Raw genomic sequence first — 21,506 nt, 5'->3', positions numbered from 1 at the left:
TGAAACATGCATGGCTTGCCATATAGTCATCTCACAGTCGATCATGACAGTCTCCATTTTCTGATTCTTGGAACTGAGGGTCCTTCAAGATTTGGGAACTGCCTTAGTTGTAGCAACTTCTGTGGAGACTTTTTGGAAACTGCTAGAAGTTTCCTGGAGCCAGCTGTCTTATGCCATCCTTGATGGGAGGTGCCCATGACTAGTGACAGGAGGTAATGCTTTGCTGGCTTCATTGCACTCTACTTTGTGCCTTAATTGAAAATTTCCTGCACTAATACAAAACGTTCATCTTTTAGAAGTTTTTGTTTAGCAGTTAGAAATGGAGTCGGCGTATCTTCAAAAGAATCTTGGGACATGTCTAACTCTGGGTCTTGCAGAAGTGGCAAGGATGCGCCCAGTGGATCCAATAGAATACTTAGCATTGTGGATATACAAGTATAAGGAAAACTTGACCATGGAACAACTGGTATGTGTGGATCTTCTTTTATAAAATTAGAAGAGTAAAATAATTGGTCCAGCCTCTTTACTTTCTAAAAAAATTTCCGTATTATCATTTCTTTCTAGTATAAAAATAGTATGCTTATTATACAAAACTTGGACAACATGAAAAAGTAGAAAAAAGAGAACAATATCCAAAGAAGACCTCTGTTTAGATTTTTAGGTATTTTCTTCTAGGCTTTTTTTCTACACATTTGTCTGGAGATTTTTTTTTCTACATAATTGTGATCATATTCAATGTGTAATTTAATTTCATGCTTTTTGTTTAAATGAAATACACGTTTCTCCAGATTATTATTACAGTTTCCAAATGGAAAGACTATAATCTGTTTAATCCTTTCCCTTTCATTAGAGATGAAGATGCTTTCAAGATTGTTTTTACAAATGGTTTTAGCTCTAATTAGTCACTTAATGTTTTTTAAACAATGCTAGAGACAAGAGGAAATGGCCCAGTTGGAGCGTGAAAGAGAACTAGCTTTGATGGAGCAGGAAATTATGGAGAAGCTTAAAGCAGAGGAGCTCCTGTTTCAGCAGGTGAGACCAGAGAGCTCAGCAGTGGCTGAAATTGGTGGTGTCAGCCTCAGGGTGGTGCAACGTAAATGCTGAGAAACTCCTCATCTCTGATTGCTTAGATGTGGCTTTCTTATGTCTTGTATCTTCATCTTTATGTCTGTATGTGGCTTCTTTGCTGGAGGAGAAGCAGCAGTGAGTGGGGGATCTCAAAGAGTGTGCTGTCACAGAAGCCAATGGGACAGCATTTTCAGTGAGACCTGAGTGGTCAACCATGTCTATTACTGGTCAAGTGAGAACAGAACTGCCAAGTGCTCATTTAAGGCTGCTGGTGACCTTGGGAGCGGTGTGTGTGGGGTGGGTTAAAGCAGGGGAGATGGAGATGGTGAGTATAGGTAATGCTTTCAAGGAGATTTTCAGAGAAGGAGTTTGTTTTGTTTTGTTTTGTTTTTTAAGGAATAGAGTGGAGAGGGAGTGGCTGATGTAAAGAAATGGTGGGAATGATTCCTAGAGTCAACTTTCCATGGAGACAAGAGGAAACTGGATCTGGAACATAGGTTAGGCAAGTGGAAGGGCTCTTCTTTGATTAGGGAGAGAGGAGAGCAGGGAGTAGGTGGTGTGTTGGTTTTGTGGCACAAAGTTGAAAGCAGTTTTGGTGTGACTGTTTCTTTTTTAAGTAGGAACTGTGATTATCCACCAAGAATGAGGTGGTGAGGTAGGAGGTGCGGGGAGAGTGGTGAAAGTTTGAAAAGGTGCCTTTGGAGAAGCAGGGTTGACCAGCGAAACTTAGCATCATTTGGTAGCACTGAGTTCCCTGAGACCAGTCATTCATAATGGGGCCTTTTGGTGTGAGTATGTGATTTTCTCCACTTAGGCCTAGATATCTGAGTAAAGATACGGAGGAGGCAGACCTTTTGACTGAAGTAGGTTTGGGTTTGCAGGACTGGGGAGCTAAAGATGTCGGTATGAGAATGGTTGAAGAGATAGGTCCTGGAGTATAAACCATGTAGGGGAAAGTTCTGGAGTGGCTTCTGGACTAATTTAATTTATGGAGAGCTTCTAAACCAAGTTTAAGTCACCCCTAGGTACCGTGTGGTACCTAACTCTAGAGCCTCAATTCCAGTTTACTCATTGTAAAAAGGAAGGAAGCCTACTGTTTGGGAGTGTGGATAAAAAGGAAAATATAGACATGAAAAATAGCTTCTCCATCTCACCTCCCATCCTGCATACTGGGCTAGAATATTCTGGGCACTTTAGATGGATACGCTGTGGAAGCCTTTGCTGCTTCTGAGTCTTCATTTTGCAGTCATTTGGCTTATTTTTGTGGGGAAGTTGCAGGGTTTTGAGTTGGATGTCAAACGACCATCCAGGTGGGTGAGCATCTGCTGCAGGAGCCCCGACTATGAGTTAGGATCTGCCCTGCCTCATCCAGCTCCTGGAGCGAGCATCGGTCCCGTGTCTCTCAGAATAAGGGGAACTTTTCAGCAGTTCTCCTTCCCCAGGGATAATTAGATCACAGGTTTGGAGATACTTAGCTTTCTGTGACTCATCTTCTTTATCTTGCTTAAATAAAATTTGGTAATACTAGAAACCAAACATTTTTCTAGCTGTATCAATGTGAAACCATCCCTTGTGCATCAGACCCTAAGCATCGTATTGGGGGTGGAAGATAAGTGATATTCTGCAGAAGATGTGATAGCCAGTTAAAGAAGTAGATTGGTGGGCAGAAATAGATGAGAGGAGGAGAAGGGGCGTGTGGAGAGATGGACCAGCTGAGAAGAACCTAAAAGAGAGCGAGGCCGAGATGAAGCAAAACAGAGGGGCCTCTCCATGCCCCCTGAGTCAAGTAGCTGGAGGGTCAGGAGTCTGCTCACCTGCCTGTTGGTTGTGAGAGCAGGTGTCCTCATAGTACTGCTGACTTGGAAGTCCTTGAAATTTTAAGCACTCTCCAGCAAGCCTGGGTCCTTGTGAACTGGGAATCATCTTTATTGCTGTTTTCTACTGAAGAGCTTATTTTGGAAGTAAAAGCTTTTTTATTTGAATATTTTCTAATGGTTTTACTCATGTGTGAAGAAAGCAATTGGCTTTCAAACATTTCCTGAAAATGTTAAGAAACGTTCTGTTGACGAATGTGGATGGTGTTTAACAACTGCACTTTGCATTATTGTTGAGAGATTAGAATTATTTCCTCCACCACTGTCTGAAAGTTGATTGAATAATATGTTCTTGCATTTCTGCTACCTAACCCATCACTTTTATCTTCCCTGGGATAATATAGGAATATAAAGAAATTACCTTTAACAGCCCTTTGTGAATAATTAGTAATCATTGTTTATTATCTCTATTTGTAAAAACTATTATTTTTTAAAATGCATTTTAAAACTACATTTTAAAATGCTCTTAGTGGAATGAGCTTATATTAGCTTGTTTATAGGGGGTGGCACTGGACTGACGGTGAGAAATTATAGCTTAGCAAACTCTTTCTTAAAGATATTTTATGATTTGCCGGTCAAGAGGCAAAACTAAGGCTATTATATATTATGTAGATAGAGCAAGAGAGAAAACAAATTTCTACAGATGTTTTATTGATGAAGTAAAAATTTGAAAAAAATAATATGAATACTATTTTTTCTTTGTAATATAGGCTTTCTGCTGAGAAGAATTACATTCCTTTTTTAAAGATAACATTTCACTTAGTTGGAGTTCAAAGATAATGTTTCCTATCATCAAAACTGATAGAAAATGTTTATCTGTTAATGCTGATCTGTAGTGAGATTTTATGTATTTCATCTTTGAAAATATCTTTTCACACAGATAACTCCTACCAAATATTGGTATCAGTTCATGTGCATATAATTTTGAGCATATTTATCTCTTGGAAAGCATTTGTAGAATTCTGTTAGATTTTTCTCTTGATACTTGTCTTTCAGCATATCATTATCTTTTAGATTAATCACTTCCAGTTGAAGGTATGTAAAAGCTTCTCAGTTACACAGTTAAATGGATTTCGAAACGTGGAAGTTTCCTTTTCACTTACATCAAACCCTAAAAACACTCGGAGCTTGGAAAATTTATCTGCCACAAATTGGTGTGGGAATGGAGATCTAGTTTCTTGTTTTGGTTTTTGACAGCATGGGAAGTGTATAAAGCAGCTTGACATTGGGATTCAGACAGTGTTAGTTGTTGTTGAAATGACAGTTTTTTTTGTTTCCTACAGTGTAAGTTTTACGTATAAGTGCCATTTTGCCTTATACTTTTTGATTGACTTGATTAAAAATCATTAAGTCTGCAGCAGAAGCTAATATCCAAAGCTATTTAATGTTTGATAATTGTGGTTGAAAATGGTTCTTCTCATTCAGAAAAACATCAGTCTTGGCCCTCAGTTCAAAAATTCATAATAAAATATTACCTTTGTTAAGCCCTGGAAATATTGGGTGGTAGGGCAAGTCAAGATATATTCAGCTTCTATTTCTGACAAAAATTCACAGAATTGATGATGTTAAATTCATAAGGGTAAATGAAGGTCCCTGTTGACACTGTTACTGAACTGAACTCAGGTCTGCTTGCCCAACGTGCAGCAAAGCCAAATGTACTGACACTGGACTGTGGTGAAGGAAAGTACAGTGTTCATTGCAGGGTGTCTAGCAAGGGAGTGGGAGACAAGCCCCACTACAACTTGGTCTTTGAGTGAGGGGTTTTCTTTAGGGGGAAGAGCCAAGAGTCTAGGATTATTCATCATCTTGTGACCTTTCTTAATCGTGGTTCTGGGGTCAGGATGTCCCCGGTTTACAATTCTCTGGCTAGGCGGGCCTTGACTGAGGGGTCTGTTAGCTCATCTTGCCCTGGAGAAACAACCCGAGTGTCTATGTTAATGGTGCTATGTTTTAGTACATTAACGATGTTACTGACAACAGCAGTCTTAGTCTTCTGACTGGTTGATTAGTGTTCAGTTAGCACAGGATTGAGGTCCATGGGGACAAGAAATGGAATCAAGTTTTAGATAGATGAGTCGTAGGCTCAGTGAGGGAGCTTGGTGTTAGGGGGATCGGTTTCAGCACTCCTGGCTCAGTAGCACGATGCAGTCAAATGTTTTCTACAGAGTAGCTGCTGTTGAATCATACAATGAAAACTTCTAGGCTTTAAACTATATTTTCACCAGTTTTGTAAATTTGTCCAACTAAGCCTTTTTCTGTTCCATACATACATTCATTACCATTGGTCGTGACATGTCTTAGCAGATGTCACATGTGGTTGTACTGAATTAATGTTTCTCAGTGTCTTTGAAAATATTCTTGCCTGTAGTTGTCCCATGAAGACTGTTCATAGTGATTGATTTTTCAGTCAATTCAAACTCAGCATCGACTCCTTTGATAAACAACAACTGAGCAGTGTTGGGAACATTTGTTTACTCATCAAGAAAACCAGCCAATGGAAATCACTCAAAACCATTTGCCTTGTTTTTAATTGACTATTGATGTTGCTCCCGGTGTCATCAACTCTCTGAGCATCTGTTCTCACCAAAGGGCTAATAATCTTAAATATGTTTATTTTTCTTGGGACACTGAAATCAAACATGTTTTAATTAAAACACCATTGATAAATGTATTTCTTTGCTTGGTTAACAAATGAGCCACTTGGAAACTTAGTTTTGTTGCAACCTCAGTTTCATTTTTAATTTTTTTTTTAAAGAAATTCTGCTCTGATTAAATAATTCTGAAGATTTCTGACCTTTACTTTCATGTGAGTTAAGAATATTGTGATGAGTGCTTATTCTGATGATGTTGATATCTAATGTATTTTTTTAGTACAGTGTCATTACGTGAGAAACACCATCCTTCGCCATTTAATTTGATAATAAAATAATCCTGCACTCCACTGTGTCTTAAAAGGGTGGCATTCAAAATCTACTTTTACTTGTCTTGATGTGATGGGTAATGCACTGGGAAAAAAAAAGTCCCAGTGTACTGATACTGTGGCACTCGGAACATTGTTATAATGGTGTCACTGTGATTTGTAGCCTGCTGAGAAACAGTGCGAGGCAATGAGAGCACCACCTATAGTCTGCTGCAGCTACTCAGCTCTGCTGGGTGGGGCAGAAGCAGTCACAGACGGTAACTAAGTGAGCATGGCAGTGCTTCAATAAAGCTTTATTTGTAGACACTGAAATTTGAATTGCATATCATTTTCATGTGTCATGAAATACTATTTTTTGGATATATTTCAACCATTTAAAAATGTATAACAACCACTCCTTGCTTGTGGGCTGTACAAAGATAGGCGTTGGCTCAGGCTTGGCCTGTAGGATTTTGTCTGCTGACCTCTGTCCTGGCATGGCTAGGGTGTATGTTGAATTGGGACCAAATAGGTTGTTGATCATCTCTGGTGTCAGGTAATATTTTCTCATCTTCTATTCTACAGCCAAGATTTGGCTACTTGAAGATCCATCTACGCTTAAAGAGATTTTATATGAGAAAAATATCACTGCAGTCCCATTTGTAGCTTCAAGAAGAATAGAGAAACTGACTTGATTTTAGACAAATAGTGCTTTTCCAAAATTAGCGATTAAGGAAGCTTCCTTTTTTGTTTTATGCTTCAGGAAATATTTGTAAAAGCTAATGTGTTGGGTGGGTGTGGCCATTTATTTTTGTAAGTTTCTAAAATTTAGGTGGGCATAAACTTGATATCCTGGGAGATTTCAGACTAATAGAGTGAATTCCTTGTGAATGATCTGACTCTAATACAGATTATTTATTTTTGAATATTCAGCAACAGCTGGCATTCCAGCTGGAGTTGGAAACGCAAGAAAAAGAGAGACAGAAAATAGAAGAACTGCAGAGAGTGCAACAAGAGTTGGAGAAGGTGATTTGAGGCTTCATGAACGTCTGTTTTATTTAAGGCCTCTTAGACTCCTTGGACTGTTTCTTCCAGCTGTCACAGCTTGGGGTTCGTAGTCTAAAACCTGCCACACGTCATTTGTGTGCCTTATATAACCTTTTCCATTCTCAGTTTACCTTTTGAAAAATAGGAATAACAGTATATAATAACCAATGTCTCATTGGACTGTTGTATGGATCAAATAAGATTGTGTGTATGGAGCTGCTCTGTGAGCAGTAGAGCTCTCTAATACTGATATTGTCAACGTTTTAGTCAAGAGATAGTTGTTCCTAATTATGGTAGCTGATACTGAAGGTTTAGGTCTTTGTACAATTGGGGGTATTCTGATTTCTGAGACAATAGTATGTCTCTTTTCTTCATCTTAGATATTCTATCAGTAATAATTTACATTTAATATATGTGGGTTCTTCATGTCTTTCTTCAAATTAACTATTCAGTAACTTATGTCAAAAAAGTCCATCTCCATTGACTGTGTCTCTCTTATGTCAAGCCTCCAGTTTGGCCAGTGTTTCCTTGTATCCGAAAAGGATGTGTCTTACAGGCCAAACTTTTGCGTGACTGAATTATACTTTTCAACTGAATATTCTATATTGTATATGCTTACAGCTAATGTGTTACTCAAATGTTACTCCTTTATTTATTCCATAATTAAAAACAGAAGCAGATTTTATAGCATAGATTTATTAATGGCTTGGATGAGAGCATAATTATTTAAAGCAAATTTTAAAAGTTGGGGGAACCCTCCTACACTGTTAGTGGGAATGTAAATTGGTGCAGCCACTATGGAGAACAGTATGAAAGTTTCTAAAAAAGCTAAAAATAGAGTTACCATGTGATCTGACAATCCCACTTTTGGGCATATATCTGGAAGAGATGAAAACACTAACTTGAAAAAACACACGCACCCTAACTTTCATAGCAGCACTATTCACAATAGCCAAGTCACAAAAACAACCTAAATGTCCATTGACATATGACTGGATTAAAAGGTGTGGTATATGTGTATGTATATGTGTACACACACACACACACACACACACACACACACACACACACACACAGGAATATTACTCAGCCATAAAAAATGAAACGTTGCCATTTGCAACATGGATCCACCTAGAGGGTGGAGCCACAATAACTTTAATAATCCATATTCCTACTGGCTTATCATCCCACTCCTTTCTCCTGCAAAGTACTACTGCCTGACCCCGTGCTCAGAGACAAATTCAGTAATGTCTTTTAGTCCTGGCCTTCTTGTGGTTTCAAAGACAAGACTTAAACTATCATTTGAAAAAAAAAATTGAAAAGATCCTGGATTGAGGAAAAGGATTGTATACTTGAACTGTGAAGGGCTCTGGTAGAGTTGGATCTTTCAGACCTTTGGGAGCGAGAGCATCAATGCTACCAGGGCTCTCGCCCCTGGTGCTCTCTCTCACTGTGGCCTTGTTTGCTGCACGTGGGTGAGGATCATGGTCTTGTAATGTTGTGGCTCCTACCATCTGAGAGGAGTGGATTCCTTTTTGGGAGTTTCAGTTAAGAATCTTGGGGAAGGATTGTGGCTGGCTTAGTTTGTGTCAAGTATCCATCTGTTGGCTGAAGGGGGACAGAATCCTATGAGAACACGGACTTTCCCACCAGAGCCATGTGGTTGTGGGATGAAACATACCTAAGAGAGGGGAGTGATCTTGAGAAAATAGTACCACATACGTCCCAAATAATCAGGGTGACTGTCTGTGTGGTCATGAGATCGCTTATCTTTGGACAGCCTGAAATGAATCAGCCCAGGAACAGTTAGGTCAGCCTGCTGCCTTACAATGAAGAGATAGAGGCCCCAGCAAGGTTTGGCTTGGTTAGAAGAAGATTTTCACGTTCAGAAGGAGGTCTCCCATGAGCTCAGGATTATAGAGGGCATTGCCCAGGTACCACAGAGAGGATTCATGCATTGGATAGTGACTCGGCCAGATTAATTCCTTCTAAAATATCTACTTCTTTGCTGTGTATAAAGTTCTACTTAATTGCAAGTTCTTTTTAAAATCTCTTATTCTAAGGGTTCATTAAAATTTTTGCTTTTTCCCCACTTTTCACATTTGCTAGTAATTTGGCTACAGGTTTAATGTTTCAGCTCATTTCATTTTTTAAGAAATTCTATTTAACTATAGGCAAAGTGTGATAGTTCTCTATTAACAGAGTATTAAATGAGATTGCAGTTTTGTATGAAGTGTATTCAGATCACTGCTTTAAGAGTGACAATGTTTTTGCTGTTAAATTGATCATAACATAGAAGTAAAAATGCTTGAAAATTAAATATGGAATCAAAATGAAAAGTATATTCAGAGTATTTTTCTTCATTTTTATATGTTATAGATGAGAATGAGCTCGGAAAATACAGTGAGGGGCGAAGATACTTCAAATGGAGAGGTGAGGAGAAAAATTATTCTACTTTATGGAACATGAATAAGTGTCCTGAAACGTAAAGCTTGGTTTTGATGCATTTGTGGCTACATTTTCAGTCAGGAGATTTTCAAAACTGATAGTCCAGATGCGTGTTCTAGTAATAGCGAGTCACAGATATGATGTACCTTAGAGCAGAAACTCAAAGTGGGTCAAACCAGGGCGTTCAGTTTGTTGCTTTTATTTTTAAAAAACAGAATATTGTGAGATTAATGACCACATGATTACTGACAATGATATGTTTTAAATTTCTGAGTGTATTCTTTTTAACACATTTTGGCGTTTATTCCTGGAATTTTCTTGTCATTAGCAGGTATTGCTTCATCCCATTAATTGACAATGTTGAATTTTAATGCTGTAATTTAGAAATGTCTTATCAAAACTGAAAGAAACTTAATGCATTAATTTCAAAGTCATTTAAAGTGAATATGACTTCTATGACTGTAGGATGTAGCCGACTCAGGCAGAACGCTAGCTGAGATTAGTGATCGATATGGCGCACCTAACTTGAGCAGAGTGGAAGAACTCGATGAGCCGATGCTGTCTGATGTAAGTAGTCTGAGGAAGGTGTTTTGTGAAAAGCAGCTTTTTTTTTTTTTTAACTTTGGGAAAGCCTAGTACATCTGAGGCCAGGGTTGATTGGCAAGGGGGCCTTTTGCTTCACAGAAAGAAAGCCAGTTCCCTGGGTGCTGACATATTCCTGATTGGCCTTCTGCCCTTTTGTGCAGTGTGCTGTTGGCCCCAAGGGGGTGCGTGGGCACATGTCTGGCTCCGCACACGTGTGTGGGCACTGATGGGGACGTTGCTGGGAGTTAATGTTGAAGTAGTAATGTGTCCTCTTGCGCAGAGGGGGATATATATATTTTGCAGTGAAGTTTTGAAAATTTCAGTATCTCTTCAAAATATGTATTTAAAATCATGTGGTGAAGTAAACAATCAGTAACTTAAATTTTGGGGGCCAACATTTTGGTTCTCAGTAAGCAAACCCTGGAGCCAAATAAATATCCTTACGAGAGTGCATGCTTTTACAGCATATAAGCACATTTGCTTATTTAATAAACATACAATATTTTCTGTGTGCCAAACATTGTGCCCAGTGCTGTTATGAGTGAAGCAGGTAGTTTTTGACCTTGTCTAGGGGAGAAACAGACAACTGGACAAGCAAGTAATAGTCACTGTTAGAGTGATAAGGTAATTCATTGTCCAAACCAATATGCTTTGAGAGTGAAAGAGGGAGCTGTTGACAGTTGAGCCAGATCAGCAGGTGTAAGCTGGGACTGCCCTGGCAGAGGGTGCATTTGGTCACCTTAATCGTCAGTGTGCACTGACAAAGTGGGACAGCCGCCCAGCTGAGGAACCTTGGTCAGGGCAGGCTTCCCGAAGGAAATCAGCTTTGGCGCTCAGTGGTGGGGTGGAAGGCTGAGAGTGCAGAAAGTGTGAGGACGCAGCTTGGGGAGAATAGAGAGTGGGAGGCCAGGAGGGATGGAGACAGCCGGGGCCAGACTGCGAAAGGACTTGTCATTGTGCTCAGATGTTTATATTTCGTCCTAAATGCAGTGGAGGCCCGTATGATCAGAACTGCATTTTAGGAAGGCCATCTGGCTGTAGCATGTAGAAGAGAATGGAGTAATAGATTTGAGGAGGCCCGCTACTAGATTTCTCTCTAGATTTTTACTCTTTGTAGTAATCTAGAGAGAAATGACACTGGTGGCCTGAAGGAGTAAATGGTATTTTTAAGAGCTGTTCAGAAAGTGGAGCTGGAAGGACTTGGTGCTCATCAGTCAGTGGATACACTTTTATTAGATGTCTGCTGTGTTTTGGTACATGCAAGAAGCTAGAAAATACCAATGAACAAAACAGACTGGGTTCCTGCCCTTTGGGGGTCGATGGGCCAGTGGGGGAGGTGCTCTGAGAGGACAGAGCAGAGAAACCTGACCTGGCCTGGATGAGTCTTCTCCAGGAAGTGACGTATAAGGAATTAGCCTGACTATAGCTCAGTGGTAGAGCACATGCTTAGCATGCACAAGATCCTGGGTTCAATCCCCAGCACCTCCATTAAAATAAATAAGTAAATAAATAAAACCTAATTATCTCCCCCCAAAACAAAAACAAAAACAAAAACAAAAACAAACAAGGAGTTAACATGAGACAGGCCCAGCGGACGGAGAGAGCAAGATGCCTTCAAGGAACTGGAAGAGTCCAGTACCATGGCTGGGGCCCGCGGAGCTAGGAGAATGGTGTGATTTGAAGCTGGAGAGGTGGATAAAGACCAGATCACACTGGGTTCTGTATGTCTTGTTAGGGTTTTGGACTGAAGTGCAGTAAGAGTCATCGAAAAGGTTTATGTAAGGATTAAATATGTGTTTTTAGAAGGTGGAGAGAGGATTTGAATGGGCAGGAGTGGAACCGGGGTTATTACAGTCATCCAGATGCAAGTTGTCCAGGGAGCAGGCAGCAGAAATGGGGAGAGCTGAGTGGATCCGATGTTGGCTGGGAGGATAAGGGAGAGAAAGAAATCAAGGATGAAGCCCCTTGGGCAGCTGGACTCTTCACCATTTTTTGAGCTTTACCATTCGTTCAATTGAACATATGAAGAGGAAGTAGGTTTTGTGAAAATAATGGCTTTGGTTGTGGACATGCTGAGTTTCAGGTGACTTCTGAGGTTTGCAGGTGAAAATGGCCAAAGATCAGTTGATGTAAGATACAGGTCTGGAGGACAGGAGAGAGGTCCAGGCAGGAGATATGAATCCAGCAGTCACTGGCATATATGCTAAGTGGAGCTAAGGAGGGAGTAAGGTACCCAGGAGAGCAGGCAGAATGTGAAGTGGGGCGCTCAGGGCAAAACCATGGGAAATCTCAACATTTAAGGGGTGAGTACGGGACCCCAGCAACAAAGATAGGGATAACAATAAGAGAGACTAGCAAAAGAAGTAGAATGAAGGATGGGTTAATAAATACATTGAGAACACAATTAAATTATTATCTTGAATTTGGATTTTATTTGAAATAATCTGAAACTATCAAAAAAACTTCGCTTACATAGTCATGTAGAAATTACATAAACTAATTTTCTGTGGCTTGTACATTTTCACAATTTAATTTTATTAAAGCATATTCACTTTTTATTTTGTTTTTAGGTTGCATTAAACATTGATCAAGATTTGTAGGATCAACCAACCTAAGAACAATAAATTTTTCTTCTTGTTTCAAGTTTCAGAATATGAGGTCCCCAGTTGTATTTTTTTTCCTCCAAACCTGAACTCTATCGTTTTCCTTCCAAAGACAGCTTATAAATGGGCTTCCAAGGTGGCCTTAAGATACTGTTTTGGATTCCCCAATGCCACTGGTTATTTATATATTCCATTGGGAGAACAGGAGAGAGAGTATCCCAGAGCAACCAAAAGGGGCAAACGGGAGAGGAGCTGAAAAGAGTAAGTGCGTCTGTGTGAGAACAGGATTGCCTGAGCTGAAGGACTAGTCCGGGAGGCTGTCACTGTGCAGGGCTCAGGAATATCCAACATGCTTTAGATACAGTGTTTCCTCCTGGGAGTGAACAGCAAAGATTTCCCCAGTTTGCTGGGAAGTGGTGCTTTGTGGTATCACTTAATCCGTGCTTATTGATGGGGCTGGAATGGGGAGGGATGCCAAGTTCCCAGGTACAGAGAAGCATCATTTCTTCTGGAAAAAATCAGTGGGCAAAAGTACTGTGCTGCTGTTCAAGAAATCACTGGATATAGGCCATGCATAGTGCTTCCTTGAATGGGCGCTGGGTGGTCAGTGGACCCTGACTACACTCTCAGCCCCTTGGAGGTTTCAGGTCTAGCCTTGAGCTTTAGGAAGAACCTTGATTCCTTTATAAAATTCTTCCAAAGCTGAATTTATGCTATGAGTCCTTTCTGTTCTTCTGGAAGGGTATAGATGTGGAAACATAAATCCGGGGAGAGGCTTCTTTAAAAAAGAATTCTGTTTTTGATTGTAACGTACTTTTCCTGAGGCAGTGAGAGCAGAACAGCCTTGTTGCTTAAATGGGAAAAGAAAAAGGGGAAAAATAATGGGAAAAATATTGATTGCATTAAAAAGAAATGTTATCTTATATCAGTTCTGTACTTTTTTGAGAAAAAATGTCCCAGGTTCCCTGGAGCGATGACCTCTGTGTTAGTCAGGCTACCGGACCCTGGGTCCCCTTCACAGATGCCCTGCATTCACTCCACCCAGGCAGGAGTGTCTAAGGTAGCATAGAGTGTCCTTTGAGGCCTCAGCCTATGCAGGCACCATCGTGGAGGGCTCGGTGTGGAATGGAAGGACAGGCTCAGAGGGCATCTGGGGCTCAGCACAGCCCATGCCAGCCTCCAAAGGGTGCAGTCTGGTGCTGGGATTCGACGGCAACAATCTTGGTGTTAGCCAACACTCAAAAGTCTTAGTCAGAGTGAATCATTGTGGTTCTGTGGCAGGGGCTAGTTTTGTTTGAAGAGCTCCCAGCCAGAGCTGGGCGTTAAGAGGGAGGGAGAATGGGATAAGAAAGGGGATGAAACAGACTCAACCTCGGGGGAGAGGGCCCTAACGGAGATTCAGCTGGTGATCAGGGTGCCAGGCAAACGGGCCAGTGTAAGGGAAGAGGCTCCTGTCCCCATAGGGAGGTGACTCGCAGGTAGAGCAGATGCCTGTTGCCCGTGGGGCCTGGGGCCAGGCTGTCGTCTGTGGGCAGGCAACTATGCCAGTGACGGCAGGACTTATTTTAGACCCACCCGAAGGATGGGGTGGGGATGGTTCCTGTTCTTGCCAACTTTTCTGTTGCTAGGTGACATCTTAGGCTTGGTTGAGTATTCTAGACTTTCCTACTGATCTGGGCTCATGGAACGCAAGGATAACAAGAGGAGGAGGAAATGGATGAAAGAATGGAGAGATAAAGGATCTAAACAGAAGTAATTAAACTAGACTTTCTCATCGCAAAAGCTGAGGTAGAACAGGCCATCAAAAATACAGGTGCACTAAATAGACACTTTGGCTGAATCTTGAACGACCGAGTGTTGTCTTTTATTGCCGTACGTTCACTGTCTTGACAAGTGTTTTATGTATTTTGTCCTGGTTTCAGTTGTTTCACATGTGAGGGTAAGTCCTGTCCCTTTTAGACCATTTGGCTTGAAGCCAAAGATCAAATACTGTAGACTTTTTCTGATGAAAAAGTGTTCCTTTGCTATAGTCAACTTCCCCAATTAAGTTTAATGTGATTGTTTTCTGAGAAAAATTTTGGGGATACTGGAGGGACCTAATTAATGACTAGTCTCTCTTATGCTGTTGGAAGCCAGACAGAGGGGCCAAATACGAGTCAAAGAATCAGCTTTACAGGTGCTAAGACTTCATCAGAGAGTGCACTTTGAACAGACACCGGGCCAGAACCAGATGTTTTATTCCTACCGGCTGATCTGAGGAAAGCAGGGAAGTGCAGTTCCCTCCGGTGTCAGGTGGAGAGCCCAGCCGGCCTTGCTTCTCCAATGCGAGACTGAAGCACAGAGCGGCTGTGGTCAGTTCTCATCGCTGAGACATTCAGGAGCAAGGGCTGGAAGGCCTGGCTGAACATGGGGCCTTTACCCCAGACCAACTCATCCTTCTCCTAGGAGAAGCCAGAGAGGAGGGTGCAGAAATAGCCCGGCTTCCTCTTCTGCCATTCCATTCTTTCTGGAAAATGATGCCATATCAGTCTTGTTTTGGCTGAAATAATCGAAAACCCTGACTCAGCTGGCTTAATGGATCAAATGATTTATTGTCTCCCATGAGAAGTGCAGGGGATGGGCAGGCCACAGACACGGAAGATGAGGGTGCCAGCTCCACCCGCTCTTGGCTCTGTCTTTCTCTTCCCTTGGTTTCATCTTGAGGTTACTCCAGGTATGGCTGCAGTGAATAATTCCGGGTGTTATATTCAGACACAACAGCAGCTTGTGGAAAACACGGGGAGAGTCTTCCTGGGTGTTATTTCTGTTCCTAGAACCTCCTCAGCAGACGTCTTTTCTGTGACTATGATTGCATGATATGCCTGTTATGTCCAGTTTTATTTCCAACAAGGATTAAGTAGTCATCACCCAAAGTCCTTATACTAATCTCTTAATGATTCATTGGTTTATAGATTCATTCATTCTCAATCCATGTCAAAGACATCACTAGTTACAGGGCTGAGTCAGGGTGAGGCAAGTGAGGTGAAGTTTCAGTACTGGCCCTGCAGTTACACGACCCTGAGGATGAGTGCCTCTGAAAGTTTGCTCCTAGGCACCCTGCCCTGCCCTGCAGTGACTGTGGGAAGTAGGAATAAGACATGACTGTTGCCCTTACAGAGCTTCTTGTGTAGTTGCAAAGCATAAGTTGTGTGTACACATAATTTGAGGCGTTGTGTATGAAGAACTAATAACTGGCACAAATAGGAGGTAAGAATTTAGAGGGAGGTGTGACTTAAGCAAGAACCTTAAAGGAGAGGTAAGTCTTGAACACGTGAAACTCATTAGGGTGTGACGGCAACTAGCCTGGAGGGACTGTTAGGGACCAGATCCTGGAGAATCTGGATGCCAGCCTCGAGACACGGGAGGGCCCATGATGGCTTCTGAGGACTTTTTACAGTTTTCATTAAGGATGTTGAGGTGAAATTCAGATCTGGTGGCTAAGGGTGTGAGTTTTGGTAAAGAAGGGAAAAAGATGTAGAGCTATTCTTTGGAGAAATTTGGTGATGAAAAGGAGGTGGCTTGAGAAGTTTACAAGGTTGAGCAGGGATTCTTTCTGTGGCGGGGAAACAAGGTTTTGTTTGTGTTTTGGCAATAGGAATGTTGCTGAGTTGAGGGGTAGAGGCAGAAGGTGTGGTTCAGGAGGGTTAGAGCAGGGTTCCAGAAGAATTGAGCATGGGACAAAATGACAGAGGGAGGAAAGCACTTTTAGAATTACTTTCTTCTCTCCTCTAGGAGGAGGAAATACAGAGAGAGACATTTTGAGTGAAGGTGAACATTTGGGATAGTAGTGTTTGTAGAATGTGCAATGTGTGCCTCTGATCCTCTTGGTAGAGGAGGAGAGAAGGACCGAGGTTGGTCAGGTACTTGAGTGAGGATGAATTTTAAAATATCTGCTGGGAGAATGGATGAAAAAAATGATTGCTGGACAACTCTGTGGGCCCACTTGAAGTTGATTCATTTTAAGAACACTAGGAATGCCTACTCTGCCTGTTTCCTCATCTGTGTAATAAGTAAAATAATGGTGCCTACCTCTTACGGTTGTTATGAAGATTAAATAACTTAATTCACATAAAGCTTTTACAGCAGTGCCTAGCACTTAGTAAGCACTCAGTAAGTAGTGAAGTTTTTACTGCTACTATTACGTTATTGCGTGCTAAGTACTATGCTAAGTAAGTGGAGACCTCGTTAGAGTTCTTAAATCATATTCTCCAGTAGCCCGTAACAAGCTCAGAGATGGAAGAGCCAGTGGGTAATGGAGGTGCCCTAGAGCTGAGGGTTGGTAGACCGTCACGAGGCCACCGGGTCTGGAGGCCAGAGAGAGCAGCAGTGGAGTGTGTGGCTCCCAGGCTCACTCTCAGCTGGGTGGCAGCACTGTGGCTCTGGGGAAGGAGGTGAGTGGCATTTTCAGTGTGGATTCTCGGCCAGGAGCAGGGCAGGAGGGGTGGGGGTAGTCAAGGAAGGAGAGGAGACAGCAAAGGATGTAGCTCATGGCAGAGGGTTTTGCAAAGATTTGGCCCCACTAGGTAGTCAGTGTTTAGGAAGGACTCTGGCCCTGCCACATAGCTTGACTGGAAATTAGGAGAAAGATCAGTGCCCAGAGTCTGGGCTAAACACACACTGTAAGGACTGGGGCAAGACAGGCGGGGGCTTGTGCGTGGCTGGGAAGGGGTCGGGCATGAAGTTGCTGATGGAGGGAGAAGGGGCCTAACACTGAGCACTTCTTAATGCCAAAGGCTCTACTGGGGGTTTCCAGGAGTGTTGATAGGAGCCTGTGTTTGAATTTGTAGAGAAATGAAGTTTCAGAAGGCTGCTGTTCAGAGCTGTTCTCTCGTGTGTTGGAGCCGGCCTTCCTGCCCAGTTGTGTTCGACATATTTTAACTTCTGAGTGTATTTGGGTCTGCTGAGAGCATTAAAAAAACAGCATTAAAAAAATCTGAAGCAGAGGTTGACTTTGTTTTCCTAGAAGCTCTCTCCCCTCCTCACCTCTTCAGTGTCTAGGTGGCTGCATTACTTAAGTCTAGTGCCCAGTTTATAACGTGGGAGCCATCCTTGACCCTTTTGTGGTTATTACAGTCCTAGTCCCATCCAGTGGGCAGGATACTCACTCCTCTTTCTCTCATGTCCTGAAGCCACCGGTGATAGGTTTCTTAGGTTGTCACTTTCCTGGTGTCATGTCCCCAGTCCCTCATCAGTATAAAAAAGATTTGCTCGTTTAACACATTATTCAGAATCGTGTGCCAGCTACCTCCAGATTAAGGATTACAAAGGCTTATCCCAGTTATAATCAACGGCCTCTCACCCTTTACCTGATTTCCTTACTTCAGCAAAGTCTCCCTTAGTTCGCTCCCTTCTGAGGACGTAGCTAGTCTCCGACTGCACAGACTGGTGTGAGCGGTGCTCAGTGCCACTGAGGAGCAAGGGCATAGGCAGGTAGGTAAATAGTGATGCAAGCTCCAAATGACCTGCTGGGTAGCTGGTGCCGTGAACTTTTTACATGGAGAGAAGTCACTTAGAGCTTCATGGCAATGAGAGATCAAAACAAAACACGCAAAAACCAAAGAGCAAAGGTACAGAATTGATTGTGGGTGGGCAGGAGGAGAAGTGAAGGTGGGAATGCCCGCAGGATGCCTGAGGAACAGCAGAGCTGTGCAGGGATGCAGTAGGAGGAAAGTTCAGGAAAGTTGATCTGCACCAGATTGTGAAGCACATTGAAGTCCAGGCTAAGAAGTAGAGGCAGTATCTACTGGCGGTGGGCATGGAAATGAGAAGTGTGCATTGACAAACTCTGCTGGGAACGGGGGATAGGAAAGTGGTGTTATGTTGCAGAGAGATGCTTTAAGATGTTTAATGGGTGGTATTTAGGATGGTTTTGGCTGAGGACGCTATTGTCATAGTCTAGGCTTCAGGTAATGAAGGTGGGAGCCTGGGCTGTGGTAGTGGAAGTTCATTCAGTGGACATTGATTTTGTACCCACTCTGTGCCAGAAACTGTTCCAGGTTCTCATGGGGAACATATGTGCCGGGCATGGTTCCTTCTCTCAAGTCATTCACAGTTTAGTAGGGGATGCAAAGAAAACACGTGATGGGTGTGGAACATTTTATAAGTGAAATTGGAAGCTGACTGTATGGATGTGAAGGCCACAGCAAGAGCCTGGGACCTAGAGCAGTGGTGGGGCCGCTGAAGGCTTAGAGATACGCAGGTCCGGGGAGGGAGGGACCCCTGGCAGCTGGGTGTGTAGCAGAGTGTAAGGGAGAGGCTGAGCCTCTGCTGGCTGCTCTCACTGCCCCAGAGAGTGGGCTGGCGGGGATACCATTGTTTGGGGAGACGCTAGAATTGACATGATTGATACATTTTTCAGGATACCGGTGGCTGAGCCATGTAGTTAATGTATATAAGATAATAACTTCATTCCACAGTGTCATCTAAGTTTAAAATATGCACGTATAGGCCACTGAAAACACAAATAAAAACAAAAGCTCAAGCTTTAAAAATTTTGTGAAATTTAATTAAACCAAGAAATCAGATATTAATAATACGTTGGGTCAAGTTTGTTTCTAATTGTTTTAAATTGTAATTATTTCTGCTACCACTAGATGTCACAAAGATTCAGTTTTTGAAAGCCCTAGCTCTTGAAGCTATGGGATTGAAAGATTTTTTTTGTACAGAAATAAGGTTTTCTGGTATTCACAAATGTGATGAAATACTATTTAAAATTTTTTAATTATTATTGTGAAATACTCCAAATATGTACAAGAGTACACAGAATATTATAAGCGATATCTTTTACCCCAACCTAGATTTAACAGATACTAGCTTTTTAATCGTATATTTGACAGTTCAAAAAAGACGAAAATCTTACAGCTGACGTTCTCTTTGTCCTCCTTCATCTCATGCCTCTCGTTTCTTGCCCACAGATAACCATATCTGGAGATCAGTAGATACACTCCCCCGGTATACATCCCTCATGTTTTCATACACATGCTTGCTTACTTATTCAAAAATAGCATTGATTTTGGGGGGTGAGGTTTTAACTTAGTGTGAAATGGTATCCTACTGTAGTTGTCATTCTGCAATTTGCTGTTTTTCATTCAGCATTATATTTTGAAGATTTATCTCTGCTGATTCATGTATATCTACTTCATTTGTCTCCACTGTATAATGCACCACTGTACCCATTCTTCCATTGGCAGCTGTTTAGACTGCTTTAAATGCTTTATTTGTATACATACATCTCTGTGTGTATCTCTGTGCAGGTGTGTACCTTTGAGGAAATCTGATTGTCTATACACTGTCCCTTGATGCTCAGTGGTACTCTGTCCTGTAAACCAAGGTCTGTCCCTGGTATTCTGACAATGTCCTCTTGAAACAGGTGAGAACTAGTGTGTGAGAGCAGCTCTGGCACAGTGGTTCTGATCTTGAGCGTGCGTCAGAATCTGCTGGGAGCCGCTTAGAGTGAGTGCACCAGGTAAGGCAGTACGTCCTGGCTGGGGCTGGAAAATTTGCATCTTGTAACAAGCTCCCAGGTGGTGGCGCTGCAGCTGCTCAGGCATCACATGTTGGAAAAGGGGAGTTGAGGCCCCCTGTGTGCTTCCTGGTGCCCCTTCTCAAGCTTCTGGACGTTGCTAAATTCCTTTCCACAGTGGCCATGTGAGTTTACTAGACAGTCCTACCGGCAGGATGTGGACTTCCTGTTGTGCCGTTTCCTTTCCTGTAGTTGGCAATGTCACACCTCAACATTTTTGCCCATCACAGGAGTGTAATGGGGTAGCTCCTTTGTTGTTTAATATACATTTTCTCTGATTATTAGTCTGGTTACAGATCTTTTCATGTTTATTGGACTGTGGATTTGCTTTTCTGGGAACTGCCTGTTCGTAATATTTGCTTATATTTGTTACTGATTTGTTTGTCTTTTTCTTATTGACTTTCTTTGTTGATTGTATGTGTTGGGAAATCTCTCAGATGGTGGGTTGCCTTTTAACTTGGTTTATGGTTTTACTGTTTGGCAAAAATGTTTTATTTTAGTTACACGTGCCCTTTTTTCATTCATGTTTTGTGCTTTTTTTGTCTTTTGTTTAACAAATTAATGCTTTCTGAGAAGATATTCAGTCTGATTTAAGGATTATCTTTAAAAATTATTTTCATTTATTTTCGATTTTTCAAATTAATTTCCTTCAGGTATAGTCAGTAATCAAACCGACAATTTAAAAATCAGATTATAGACCTGCAGATCATCATACTAAGTGAAGAAAGCCAGAAAGAGAAAGAAAAATACCATATGATGTCATTTATATGTGGAAGCTAAAAAAAACGACACAAATGAACTTACTTGCAAAATAGGAACAGACTCACAGACATAGAAAGCAAACTTATGGTTACTAGGGGGGAAAGAGGGTGAAAAGGGATAAATTGGGAATTCAAGACTTGCAGATACTACTATGTATAAAATAGGTAAACAACAAGTTTCTACTGTATAACACAGGGAACTATATTCAATATCTTGTAATAACATATAATGAAAAAAATATGAAAAGGAATATATGTATGTATATGTATGACTGAAACATTATGCTGTACACCAGAAATTGACACAACGTTGTAAACTGACTCTACTTCAATAAAAAAAATTCAGGTTAAAGCATAATTTTATCAGTTGTATTGAATAACAAAAACAATTCTAGTTCATAATATGTTCACTGATGATATTGCTGAAATGATATTTTAAGTGCCAAAAATGAACCTGTTGCAGTTTAAACATCTCAGCCTGCTATAATTTTCTTTCTTCTTTTTTTTAATAGAGGTTCTGGGGATCAAACCCAGGATCTTGTGCATGCTAAGCATGCGCCCTATCCCTGAGATATACCCTCCCCCCTATGATTGTAACTTTCTTCCTCTACAATTTTTCTTTATTGAAGAAGATATTGAATATGATTCCCTGTGCTATGT

The 21,506-nt window shown here is 41.5% G+C and overlaps 1 protein-coding gene across 3 annotated transcripts in view; it reads left to right on the top strand.

The window, feature by feature from the left end:
* The window catches only part of DYDC1 (DPY30 domain containing 1), a 39,099-nt gene that overhangs the window by 2,636 nt on the left and 14,957 nt on the right, over positions 1 to 21,506 (top strand). Inside the window, exons 2-7 of one of the 3 annotated variants that reach the window (XM_032491588.1) lie at positions 297 to 466; positions 931 to 1,032; positions 6,775 to 6,867; positions 9,268 to 9,321; positions 9,802 to 9,903; positions 17,351 to 17,597. In XM_032491588.1, the coding sequence (XP_032347479.1) occupies positions 320 to 466; positions 931 to 1,032; positions 6,775 to 6,867; positions 9,268 to 9,321; positions 9,802 to 9,903; positions 17,351 to 17,467 (615 nt within the window). In that variant the 5' untranslated portion in view covers positions 297 to 319 and the 3' untranslated portion in view covers positions 17,468 to 17,597. Of the gene's footprint in view, positions 1 to 296; positions 467 to 930; positions 1,033 to 6,774; positions 6,868 to 9,267; positions 9,322 to 9,801; positions 9,904 to 12,491; positions 12,795 to 17,350; positions 17,598 to 21,506 lie in introns of those variants that run through there. The other 2 variants (XM_014555336.2, XM_032491587.1) reach the window with 2 other exon arrangements.

The sequence above is a fragment of the Camelus ferus genome, chromosome 11, assembly GCF_009834535.1.
Source record: "Camelus ferus isolate YT-003-E chromosome 11, BCGSAC_Cfer_1.0, whole genome shotgun sequence".
Taxonomy (NCBI): domain Eukaryota; kingdom Metazoa; phylum Chordata; class Mammalia; order Artiodactyla; family Camelidae; genus Camelus; species Camelus ferus.
This window is presented reverse-complemented; position numbering and strand designations above follow the sequence as displayed.